At 43.7% G+C, this 12,884-nt stretch overlaps 1 protein-coding gene across 5 annotated transcripts in view; it reads left to right on the top strand.

Moving 5' to 3' along the window:
- The window catches only part of tafa5a (TAFA chemokine like family member 5a), a 100,145-nt gene that overhangs the window by 33,879 nt on the left and 53,382 nt on the right, over nucleotides 1-12,884 (top strand). Inside the window, exon 1 of one of the 5 annotated variants that reach the window (XM_061761518.1) lies at nucleotides 1,366-1,950. The exons of 3 other annotated variants lie outside the window; for them this stretch is intronic. In XM_061761518.1, the coding sequence (XP_061617502.1) occupies nucleotides 1,860-1,950 (91 nt within the window). In that variant the 5' untranslated portion in view covers nucleotides 1,366-1,859. Of the gene's footprint in view, nucleotides 1-1,365; nucleotides 1,951-12,884 lie in introns of those variants that run through there. One more of the 5 variants, XR_009786335.1, reaches the window with a different exon arrangement.

Below are 12,884 nucleotides of genomic sequence, written 5' to 3'. Positions count from 1 at the left end.
CCATATACATTTTTGGCTACATATGTAATTGCTTTCAGTTGGTGATGAAGCATTTTGGATCATGAGTTGAGGAACGATGAAACATGTTTCTTGTTGCCAGAACCCAGAGGCTTCACAGGAAATTGTGCATTTTTTTTTATGTCTAAATTCTGATATAAATAGTGTCATTGTATCTTTTACATGGCAACATCAAATTATTGCCTTTTGGTCCTGCAAAAGCTGCAAATAGTTAACCTGGAGTCCAGTACATGGCCATAAGGGGTTAAATTGTGTATATTTAGGGGATGAATTCTTCTCATTTGCTTAAAAAAAATCTTAAACTTAAGCTTAATCTAAATTAAATTTGTATCCTAATTGGTAGGTAAGGTAATGTGACGATTTGTGCCCTCTCGAGACAGACAGGGTGTCTAGTTCCACCCTTTTGGTACGATACTTTTGTGGTTGGCACTCTAATGGAAGGATACCAAAAGTGATTGGCTATTTTGGATATTTATTTCTGCATTAATTGCTGAATCATCCAAAATGCCAGAGTTAGAAGACAACAAAATCCTTTGACTCATATCGCTCTCAACTGTATTCCATTTTGGTCCTGTCCTTTTCTTATTTGATTTTATTTAATTGTTTTGACAATTAATGGGATTTGTATCCCAATTGTTACTATTCCATTCCACTCTAGAAACAGCAGTGAATCTATAGGCGTAGCCTTTTGTTACCGTTGGTTGGTAGTCGAATGAAACTGGACCAAAACTGATTGGATAAGGTACCATTCACAACTTTTGACAAAAGATGTGCATAACTGTGCACTGCTTGGTGGGTCATTCAAAACGCCAGGTGTAATATAGAATAAAAGCGACGATCGTATTTATTATTGACTGCATCGGTACACAATGAAAAAAAAAAAATATTTTAAACATACACAAGAATATGCAAATGTGGGTGTTAAGTGAGAGAATAATATTACAAAATGGCAGAAATGTCTTAACGGTGAGTGACAAATGGTGAAAACAAATGGCGATAATTATGGCATTGGGGGGTCTGTACTATATTGCCGCTATTGGATACTTTCTATGCATATTATACTGTTATTCTGTGAGAACAATAGAGTTTTGGCAGCCTAAGCTGTGGGGGAGAAGCTGTCACATAAGCCAAGCACTCTTGTGATTGCCCGAGTGTTTATCAAGCATGGTGATTATTGAGGAGATGCATCTGACAGGCATACTTATCGCGCCTAAATAAGTCGCATTGGACTGCCCGGAGAGGGTGGGAGGAAGGAGGTGTGGAGGGAAGAGAGAGGGAGGGAGGGAGGGAGGGAGATGGAACCGCAACCTTGAGTGGAGAGAGAGGAAGGGAGGGAGGGGAAAAGCGGAGAAAGAGAGAGAGAGAGAGAGAGAGAGAGGCTGCAAGGGGGACTTGGTGGCTCGCGTTTGCCTGAGCGGCGGTGGTGGTGGTCGCGGAGACGCGCGCCTAACATGCAGTGGAGAGCGGCGACCGTGGGCATTTTCTGCGCGCCTTGGAGAACCGTGCGCACGCGTAAAACCCGCATCGACTCCGACGAAGGCAGACTCGAAGGACACTCTCCTGTGGATCGGCTCACAACAGCCTTGTAGGAAGAGCGGGAGGTGGCGAACAAGTGAAAGACGATGGGCATCCAGCCCGTTTTGGAGGCACTGTGACGCACTGAAGCCGCTCCACTTGGACTAACGCTTTGGATTGATTGTTTTTCTTTTTTTTTTTTTTTTTAACATAATACATGAATGCTGCATTACGGCACAGTGTGATTTTGTGAGTTTGGAGCCCCCCTCTCCTGCACCCTCTCCATCCCCGCTCACTCCGCCACCACCATCGTCCCCTCTGCCAGGATGCAGCTGCTCCGAGTTGCGTGGGCGCTGACTGGAGCCGCGATCTGCTGCTTCCTCATCCTCCTCATCCACTCTCGTCTGCTCAAAGAAGGTAATCCCGCGACCTCCACGCTTTTTGCACCATCTCCGTGTTGCCGTGGAGTTGTCACTAAAAGTGTCTGTGCGCATCAGGACGGCTGCGTATAAAATTTACACACAGGCTAGATTTTATTTTTAAAAAAAATTAATTACACCCACGATAGGTAAGAAGAAAAAGAAGTTCCAACACAGGCATAAAAGAAGCAATTAAATGGCCATGCACTGCTTTGTTTTAAACCTTCTCAATAGATGGCACTAGAGTCTAGCATTAGGTTAACATGGAGGTCAAGCCAAGCTATTGTTACCTTCTGTTTTCCTTCCTTCTGATTCTCCAACCAGGTTGAATCGCAATTAAGATCATCGCCATCATCATTCACACCCGTCCTCCCAGCCGTTTTAAAAAGCCATCGTCACCATCACCACATCCATGCAGACACGCTGCACTGTGGCTCAGCTCTTTTTGAAGACTGATAATGGATTGATAGGATTTGATTAATTTCATTATTTTTATTGCTTCCGTTTCATTGTGGCAGCAGCAAAATGAAAGGCCCGTTCTGCTGTGTTGCAAAGCCGACTAATCTCTCAGGGGTGTGAGTACATTTCAAGCTCTACTCCTCATGAAAGTCAAATAGTCGCTGTACTTGATGAACTTGGCAGCAAATATAAAGCAGTTAATATTCCCATTTGAAGAGCTCTGGGCAAACAGAGCCTCTTTGACACTCCTCGGTTTCCAGCGTGCCTTAGCATGCTCTCGTTCCTGAGCAAATATTCAGGTCAGGTACTCTCCCCGCGATCTGGAGACTCCATGAGTACCAGGTTTGGAGACCATCCAACCGAGTTCTTGTGCCAAAATGGAAGACAAAGTGGAGTTGAGGATTTTGTGCTGGCACATGCCTCCAAAGCCTCCCTTTGGAAGTCTTAATGTATTGTGACATGCTTGGGGTCAAAAAGACCAACATGTGGCCACTTCAGAATACGACAAAAGCGTCGCTCCAGGCTACCCTAATGTGAGGAAGCATGCTTAGACTCATCAGCAGTGCTGACTTTATATTTTACACTTTGACTGTTATCATGTCGGGAGTTATTCATCATCATTTACAAGCTTGACACTGAATAGCTTGTAAATATGTGGTGGTATGGTATAACGAAGGTCACAAGCGAAAAGCCTCATCGAACCAAATGAGAGGCATGAATTCCAAGGGCATCAGTGGTTGTCTTATGGGGGGTGATAATGAATGTCCACGCACACAAGGCCTGGCAGAAGACCCCTTGGAATAGCTGGATTGCCCTGAAATCCATTGACAGAAACACAGAGTCTCATCTGTGTATTTGCTGACACCCTGTTTGACGCACACATTTTCGGCTAGCTTGGAGCTTCGGCTAGCTTCGGCTGCATTGGGAAGAGGACTGAATGTACTAGTCACGAGACTCTCACAGTGTCCACTTCAATAATCCAAGCAATGGAGCTAATGTAATTTAGCTTCTCAGTGGGTTGTTATTTGTCACATGGCAATAGAGGGCCTGCCATGAGAATTGTTGGATTAATCCAAGCATGGGATCAAGTGAAATAATGGTGTTGAGTCCCTGACTGAGAGTGATTTTAGTATGAAATGCAAACACATAAAAAAAAAAAAGTGTTGCTCTTAAAATTGGGTTTATTTAAGTACAATTACTTTAGTCACATTAGTTAGCACTCTTGTCAAGAGATTAAAACTACGAGGTAAGGCGGCAATTTTGGCAACTTGAGTTTACCTTAACACTCCGGGCTCTATTTTCGTGAACGGTGTAAATTTTGCACGGCGGGTGGCACAACTCTGCGCCAGAATCGGGTTGGGTCCGTTCTGCGCCACTGTGGGTGTGTTTACAGCCGAGTGCAGTCGCCGCCAATCAAAGCGGCTCGTTTTGATTCACTTAAATGTGGCACACTCACAGTCTCGCATGAAGACAGGGCACAATTCTCTGTGCGTAAGAGGACGATGCCATATCGCAGCGATCCATACGTGAATGGAGCATTGCCACAGCTCTGGCCGTGCTACGGCAACAGATAATGTGAGTTTGTCTTGTCACATTATAAAACATGTTGTCTTTCATTCAGCTACCTCCTTTATACCTTGAAGATTAAGGTGTGATGCCCCCCCCCCCTTCTTCAATGGGCCATATATACGTGTGTGACACAAAGCCTTTGACACTGCTTGACCCAAATCTGCCCAAGGCTCTGAGCAGAACTGCCATGCCACACAGTCGCTCCCATCCATTTGTTCCATCTTTGCTGTCAGGAGAATTCACAGGCCCGTGCTTCTCTCCGTATGTGCTAAATCAAAACTGATGCGGGTTGCCTGGTGTCAGCCACAGTGTATGAATACACATCTCTCTGTCGTTTTGGACCATTACATCTAACCTTGTGGTTTTTAGGATCAATAACGTGGACAACGTGGAGTGGCGGGAAATGCTTTCTGACTGAAGGAAAAATGATGTGCGGCTGAACTCGCATTCAACTTCTCATTGGAGCAGACACCATTTCTGCGAAAACGCCTCGCTTTGAAGTGGGGAGCTGCTTTAGGGCTTCACTAAAACGGAGCTGAGAAGTAGTCCGGCGCAGGTTTGCTTTTCTTCATTAAACCCAGTGAGTAAAGGGCGTCTTATTCTGACTCGACTTGAATTCTGTAAAAACACGTAAGACGACACAGAGAAAAACTACGAGACCAATCAGGGTCCTTAGAGGAGATGGAGGCAGGGTCTTCGTGTGGTGTTTTGGCCTTGAACAGATTAGCATTGTTCAGGTCGGGACTGTGTTCCTCCGTGTAGATTCTCAGTCATCCATGTCATGGTAAACCGCATCAATCAATTATTGAATCAATAATTGAATTAATTAATCAATTATCAAGGCAACTGGACTGTTCTTGTTGAAGGAAGTTCTAAATTGGTGAAGGCTTGTTAAGTTATACATTTTAGAATTGAAGAAGCCTTTTGGATTAAAGGTGAAACCTCTCCAACAAAGAAGAAAAATCCAGTTGCCCTTTTTCAACCTTTGTGGACTGCCTGTATTGGTTAAGACTCTATTTACGCTTTTCCAAACAGTTTCTATACTTTCGCGCCCAGATTATTATTATTAGTTGTTGTCTCACTTTTGATGGGTGTAGAGTCGAAAGTGGTGGTCCAGTATATCCTGTCCATTTGAAGATGTACTGTAGCATTCCGACTCAAAGATGTTTGAGCAGCAGTAACGTCAGTCATTAAGTCGTTGTTCCCTTTTTAGGCATTTATTATTCATCTTTAGAGAATTTAGAGATCTCAGCCTCGAAGCGTAGTTGCTGGCTCCAGAGACAGAAAGATAATGTGCTTGTATTTAATGCCGCAGTAATACTCCTTTGGCATAAAGAAGCAACATGGAGGCGTTCCTCTTGACAAATCTCCCTCAATGTCGAATCCGTCACCACGTCAGCGAACGTGCCGTTCCACGGCCCATTTCAACCGAGGATCAGCTATCTGTAATGCGCGTTATCAGCTGTAAAATGCACGACTTAATCGCTGAATTGATTCATTACTTAAAGGTTTCGTGAATGAATGTGATTAGATGAATCAATCCGAATCACGGCGGAGACCTGTAGCGGTGTTTTCAAGGTAATCAAACCTTCTTCAAATGACCTCCTTGCGTCGTGTGTCTAGTGGCACTTGCTGCCCCAGCGTGTGTGCGTGCGTGCGTGCGTGCGTGCGTGGACTCTCTAATATTTCACTTGCCGTATTGATTGTGGGACTGTAAAGTGTGCGCTATTGCACCCTGCTTTCCTAAAGTTCTATTGATTGTGTTTTGGCAGTGCGGTGGGACAATAAAAGATGGCGGGTGGCGGGGGGGTGTCTCAGTTGGCGTGAATGAAAAGCTGGCTCTGAGGAGCCAGTCTGCCTCCCAGTTTTGACTCATCGGGCTGCGCGAGCCGAAATGTCAGGAAGAAGACCTTCATTCCTGCCCTTCCGCCCGTGAAGTGTCACGCGCAAATCCCAGCGGTCCAACCAATCTGGACCGATACTCTCTTACTTTGAATCACTCAATCGCCTACAACCTTGGACGTGTAATACAGATTGTGGTAGAATGCGGTAGAGCCGGATTGGTTTCAGTTTCGATGTGCACTGAGGATATGAGGAATTCCATGGAGTGATTTTAATAACTGCAGCTCTATTTTTAATTACAGCCTCAGTAGGCAACCAATGGGCTGTGGGAGAGCAGGATCTATACTGTAGATTGTGAGTGTGGTAAGGGCACGCAGAGTCAGGGGGACCAGAGGAGGGCCAGCAGTTTTAGAGGTTAAATACTTGTCTATCTGCTTGTCAACAGGCAAGGCAGACACCCTCTCAGATCAGCAGTTTCGTCTCTGCGAAAGGCGGGTTCTCTTCGGTGCATTCTTGCAGCAGCGGCAACATGTCCATCTCCACCATCGCTCACCAGACAATCCCACCAAAGTCCCGTGTGTATTTACCCAGATGTATTAGCTCAGAGTGCTGATTGAAGGCCACCGAGGTGGCCCCTGGGTCAGTTTTATTCACGCGCTAACTCTCCAGACTATTGATTACACGGCGCTCGAGTGTGCTACATCGTCGCCTTCTCGAGGAAATGACGGGTGAGAAGTGTGCTTACCCTCCTGCGCTTTCAATTTGCACTTTCCTGCTGTGGCAAAGGTAGCGATAAGGTCATCCCGGCGGTCGATCGATCGTCGTGTCTCTGTTCATCTCGCTAATCAATAGGTACTTAAGAAGTTTGATTGTCTTTGAGTCCGCAGTCATTTGAATGGATTTAGAAACAAGGCTTTTTATTTATTTATTTTTTGTCCCTACAAAGGCTCGATGACCCGAGGCCCCTGTGCCATAAATGCGGCGTCAGTGATAACAAGCTCGGTCATGCTTTATGGATCCGCTGCGCTGGAACATTTTTCTCTATTTCCATCTGACAGAAATCAAGGTTTAATCTGACATTAGCTTGGTGATAGTGCGTGAGCTCACCTTGGCCTCGTAATATCACCAATGCTGCGGTGCGCCTCCGGAAGAAATCGCATGTTTCTTTTTGGAAAACTAATGCAAGGCTTTATCGATTCAAACAAGCCGAGCCACTTGCCTTTTCTCGCCTGTCAGATTGTGTCTAAAACAATTTCATAAAGATCATTATTTTCTTTCTGGGGATGTCTTGCTACTTCTTTCCTGCCTTTTGTTGCCACTTATAAAGCTCTTGTGCACCAATAGAAAATGAATTAGAACCGAATCTCAAGTAATGAAAATCACTAAATAGAAAACGCCACGCCACGACACATCCCGTTAGCTTGTTGCACCCCTGAATAAATTGCTCGCGGCTTTCCAATTCCTATCTCTACAGCAGAAAATGGATTTGTACCAGTGTAAAGGACAAGCTATAACATGATGGGTCATAACAGGGAGGGGGATTCATTCATTGTCTAATGCCAGCATGTAGATTGGAGGGAAAAGTGCCTATTAGTCATGCAATGCACAATGCATTTTTCTGGACCACCACAGCTTATCATTGACAGAGTGTCAGAATGCAATCGTTCAGGTTGCAGGAATAACATCGCCGTAATGACTATATGGTGTTTCCCTTATTCACTTCTTGGTCTATTCGAAATGGAACGTGCTCTCTCTCCCAATGCACTTAACTCAATCCAAATGACTCAGCTTTTGAACGGGAACTCTGGTCCTTTTCTGTATTTCATATCACAAGAACACCAGTGACAAATATTCAAATGTAAGCTAAAACTCTTCCTTCTCTCTTTCAGGGCTTGTAGGGTATTTTTGTAGGTTTTCTTAAACTAATTAACCCAATATGTTTTCGTGCAGTGTATGTTTATACTAGGAAAGGGACCAATAAAAGGCCTTTTCTTTCTGTTTTGCTTAGATTTATGCTTCCGTGGCAGTGGCAATTGCCTCATAACTCATAATAGCGTTAGTTAACGGCTGTATACCCACAGGACTCTTGATTAGGTACAGCTACCGTGTCTAATCCAATGAGATCCCATGCATATAAGCCCATATAACGAGAGCTATTAGTTTAACTATATGTTTATTATTGTATTTGTTGAACTGCACTGTTTAATATTGAGGAATGTCTCTATTATGCCGCCCCTTATGGCACTGAATATGACTTTAGTATGATAAATGTCAACTACAATAATGACCATATTCTGAAATTTATATTTGTGCCACCCGAGCGCTATTAGTCGTAACTATAGCAACTGCTGTGAAGGAACTTTCAGCATAACTGCGCCACTCACTTTTAATAATTGTTTACAGTTATGTATTTACTTCCCATTGAGTGCGTTTATTTTATAGCTTATCTCACATCAACTGCAAGGAAGATTCGGAAGAAAAAATGGCAAAGAATGGAAAACAGCCAGCGATCTTGCTTCTTCATCATCATCACGGTCCATTCCACACAGGGCAGGAGGACTTCATTATTGTACCTGCAGGGACTATTTAAAGCAAAATAACAAAAACCTTCCTTCTTTTGCTGCATTGCGAGTCTTTACAGTCTCGGAGAAAGGCCCGTTCGTCACTTAGACGTAATGCAGGCATTATATACTGTAAACGCAATAATTTATACGCCAGACTGACAGCCGCAATGCTATAAACAGCTCGGGCCTCTCAGAGTTTTCTCATCATCTGAGAAGTAATGCACTTTTTGTTTGTTATGCATTGATGTGACCTGACTCACATCTTCTTTTTTCTTCTCCCCTTTCAAATGAGCAAACTTCCTTTGCCCACTGCATCGACACGTCTGCTGTTTCTCCTTCCATATTTCAGCGCTTATTATCACCGAGAAATTCACAATGAGGCTGTAAAGCCGACGATTTTAGATAGGATGTTTGAAGTACTCACACACACACGCACAAAAAAGTAGGGACGGGAGGGTATAAAAAAAAAAAAAAAAAAAAAAATCATTTGATTTTAATAATCGCATGTATTCAGCAAAGGAAATATGCCGGCGTGGCACATTTGCCTTGCTGAACAGACAAGAAATTATACCTCGTGCGCCGCCACCTAAGCCAGACGATAATAGCACATCCAATGAGTTGAAAGAAAATAAGTCTTGTGGGATTCGGGAAAGGGAAAATACTTCCTTAGCTCAAATGTTGTACGAAGGGCCTTTGGGTGCGACTGTACACTGTGTCTTTCTGTACACTTCAATCACACATCCAAGTCGTGGCCTTAAAGCACCCCGCGCATGTCAATTTAGCTTTGACGTACACAGCAGAACTGTACAAACCGCCTGCCTGCATGCTTATGTGTATGCATAAGTACATTGCAAAATTACCAATGATCAAACAGACTGTGACAGTACGCATTTCCATCACATTTTAATGCTTGCAGAAAGCACATAGAAAGTCCTTTTTTTCCCAGGAGCAATTAAAAAAAAAGGGCTTTACAGTTAGCGTATGTCCTAAAACACCATCAGCAACTCTTATTAGATGGATTTCCCACCAGAATGTGTTTGTGGATATTTTGGATATACATCTTACTTCCGCGTGACAGGAAAAATAACCGATATTTCTGAGTTCAGGGAAAAACGACATCATCAAATCATTGCATTGATGTTTAACACTGAAATTGGTGTAAATCCAAATGTAATGGCAAATTTTTTTTATCACTACTTTGTAGTTAGTTGTTATTTAAGTGAGATGCACTGATATCAGAGGTCAAAAGTACCAACTGTGCCGGCTGGTTAAGAGAGCATAACCGCCCATTTGCTTTTTGGCCCAGGTAGAAACACCCTTTTTTGCACAAATTGCTTCCCTAAATTGATGGACTTGAAATGGTTGCTGAGCTGGCATCTTTGTGTGTGTGAGAACACGCATGTGGTTGGTGGAGGAAGGAGGAGAAATCCGTCAGCTGCTAATGAAGTAATTGGCTCCAAGCGCCGCACAGACACACACAAACACACACACACACACTTCCACAAATAGGAATGAAATGGTTTTTTTATAGATAGATAGATCCACACTCACACACATATACATAGTGAGTACAGATAACAGCCAACGGAGGAGCCCAATGCGCCATTTCCTTTGGTTGCGGCTGAAAATGAACTAACCCGTGGCAGAGAACGGGCAGGCGGCAACGTCGGCAAATGAGGTGGAAAAGGAACAGACGGGTAAAATGTCGAGCCAAAAGAAGACGAAGCACAGTATGCAGGAGATGCTTTCTTGCCGGTCACAACATTAGGTGCACTTACGCAAAATCCCATGCACCGTCTGCATCACGGAATGCGTCGTTTTGTATTTGTCTTGTGCCCAATGAAGTCGTATTTGTAAAAAGGTTCATGGAAGATGGGTCACGTGGAGTTGCAGGGGGTTGCACATTGTTTTTCTTTATTCATTATTGTGGGTGGGAGGGTTGCCATGGCAACATAGGTAAGCAGCACGCATGGATCGGTTATGTCTTATTATATTGTAAATTGTTCATCCACTCATTCCAAACCACTGTGCTGTGAGAGATTACCCAATTGCAGTTAAACGGTCTGGAACTAATTTATTTATGTCAAATAATATAGCTCTGTGCATCTGTCTACGTCAGTTACAGGTAGCGACATTAAAGACTCTTCCTCTTGATGCCAGAAGGTACATTTAAGCTGTGTATCCAAACAGGAGATTTCACACAAAAGTATATTTGTGAGTGAATTGGTCATCTTGTTTTTGATGAACACTTGGCCCGACTAGGCTACTTTATTTTATGTTTGCCATGATGTTGGTAATCGGAGAGCTAATGTTTTTTTTTTTAGGTAGTTCTCGGTTGTAAAAAGTTTGAGAACCACTGATTTGGAACAAAGAACAAGATTTTGAAATAATTAATGCATTACCTACCTTCACTGTTTAATATGTGGTGCTCGTAGTGGCGCGATAAAAATGTCCCGTCCCGACGAGGTGAAAGGTGAAATCTTCATGACACGTTGCTCCCGCTGCCTGTTTGCATTTTAATCACTCTCCTCATTACTGCGGAACCTAATTGCAGAGAAGTCACACGGAGTAGCAGGTTATATAATATTTGGCTCATTATTAGTTGGCCTTGCACACAAATCAACAGCAATTTGAATGCAAAAAGTTGTTTCACATGCAGGCTTCGCTTTTAACACACCGACGACACCTGCGGTGCGGTTTAAAGCGGATAAATAAAATCGCCTCCGTGATCATTCCTCATTGGGGCCACATTTTGCATAGCGTGAGGATGCGGCAGTTTGACTCGAGAGCCGCTTGATATTTTTACCCAACATCCTTAAAATAGTCCCATAATGGTGCTGCGCAACTACATGTGTATTGTGGTGAAGCCCTGTGGAGCTGTGAGGAGAGGACACTGTGTGTGTGTGTGTGTAGGAGAGGAGCTGGTGAACATCTCCGCAGGGGTCTTTTGTTCGGTTGTGTAACGTGTGCGCATTGGTGTTTGCATGCAAGTGTCATTCCATGCGTTGACCGTGTATTTTGACGTGCACCTGTGTCGTCGGGCGCTGCAGTCAGTGTGTGCCAGCAACACACAAACACAAGCAGTCAATCATGAGGCGAGAGCAGGGGCTGAGAGAGAAAACAAGAGGAAAAAAAGAAGCCAAAGCGTGAGCGAGAGAGAGAGAGAAAAAACATCAGAACTAATAAGAGCAGCAACACCACCTACACTCCGGTTACCGTGGAAATCCAATTTGGGACGTTTCCTCCCTTGTTGTTCCTCTTACTGCGCTTCTGCATTGGATCAGATGGAGCCTGCATACCAATCACGCCGGCCCTGGCACCGCCTCCGCTGGAAATGGGCAGAAATAAGGGTTGCGGGACCAAGAAAGAGCCAGCGACACGGGATGAATGCAAGGACTTGGAAGCGACTGGGATGAACGTCGAACGTGACGACCGGTGGAAAACGCGAGAATAAATCAAGATAGTGTTTTGGTCTTTCTGTGTCCTGCTCCATGGACTCATTTCATGGATAGGAAAGTGCATACTGAATAACTGAACGAGTGGGAGCCTAGAGCTCGGTGTCCACCAAGCAGAACGGTTCGATTCAAGGTCTATTGTAAAAGGGCCTACAAAATCTACATATTACAGGATTATCTGAGCCTGCCTATCCTAACAAGGGTCGCGGGAGCGCCGGAGCCTATCCCAGCTGTCATCGGGCAGGAGGCGGGGTACACCCTGAACTGGTTGCCAGCCAATCGCAGGGCACTATTACAGGATGATTTGGTCAATTTGTGGCCAGACGTTGGCTCGTCCGATTTCATGAATGAAACTGAAGGTACTGATACGATGAGTCGTCGCCGTCCCTACTCGGAAATGCCTGCTGGCATTTATCCCTGTTTTTGAAATCAGAAAAATGTTGCGTCAGATACAGTGTAAACAGGTGTAATCTTTTCTTGCACTTTAGTATGTACGATCTTACTGACTGGAGATCAGCAAGCTTACATATTTTTTGTTATACTTGTATATTGTATTTATTCATAGACTATCTAGTTAAGTTCAGTGTAAGACATGCAGTCCTCATGCAGATTCGAATTTTACAAAAGTAGGACATCTTGAAGTGGTAAAGCTGCAGATTTCATTGTTATTGTAATCTGCACTTTAGTTTATGTGATTTTATACAATGAGTTTACGCCACACTCGTTTGGCAGAATTTTGTTAAATTGTTGTGGTGAGCGCTTACAAGGCTGCAAGTCTATAGCAAGTTTGCAACTGTAATTGAAGTAGATAAATAAAGCATCTTTCATATGAATTCTTTCTTAATTTGCCTTTATGTTAGCAGAAGCCTAACATTTTAGAAAGCACAATTTATGTATACACTGAACCCCCGCATATTTGAGGTTTGGCATTCATGGTTTCACTTATTGGTAGATTTTGTTGTTGTTGTTGTTGTTGTTATTCACGGAAACCCCCACTTAATCGCTGTATTTTTCCCCAATCCCATGCTTATTCACATTTCTTT

This window comes from Phyllopteryx taeniolatus, chromosome 22 (assembly GCF_024500385.1).
Source record: "Phyllopteryx taeniolatus isolate TA_2022b chromosome 22, UOR_Ptae_1.2, whole genome shotgun sequence".
Lineage (NCBI taxonomy): Eukaryota > Metazoa > Chordata > Actinopteri > Syngnathiformes > Syngnathidae > Phyllopteryx > Phyllopteryx taeniolatus.
The sequence above is the reverse complement of the archived record's forward strand: the minus strand, read 5'-3'. Positions and strand labels throughout refer to the sequence as shown.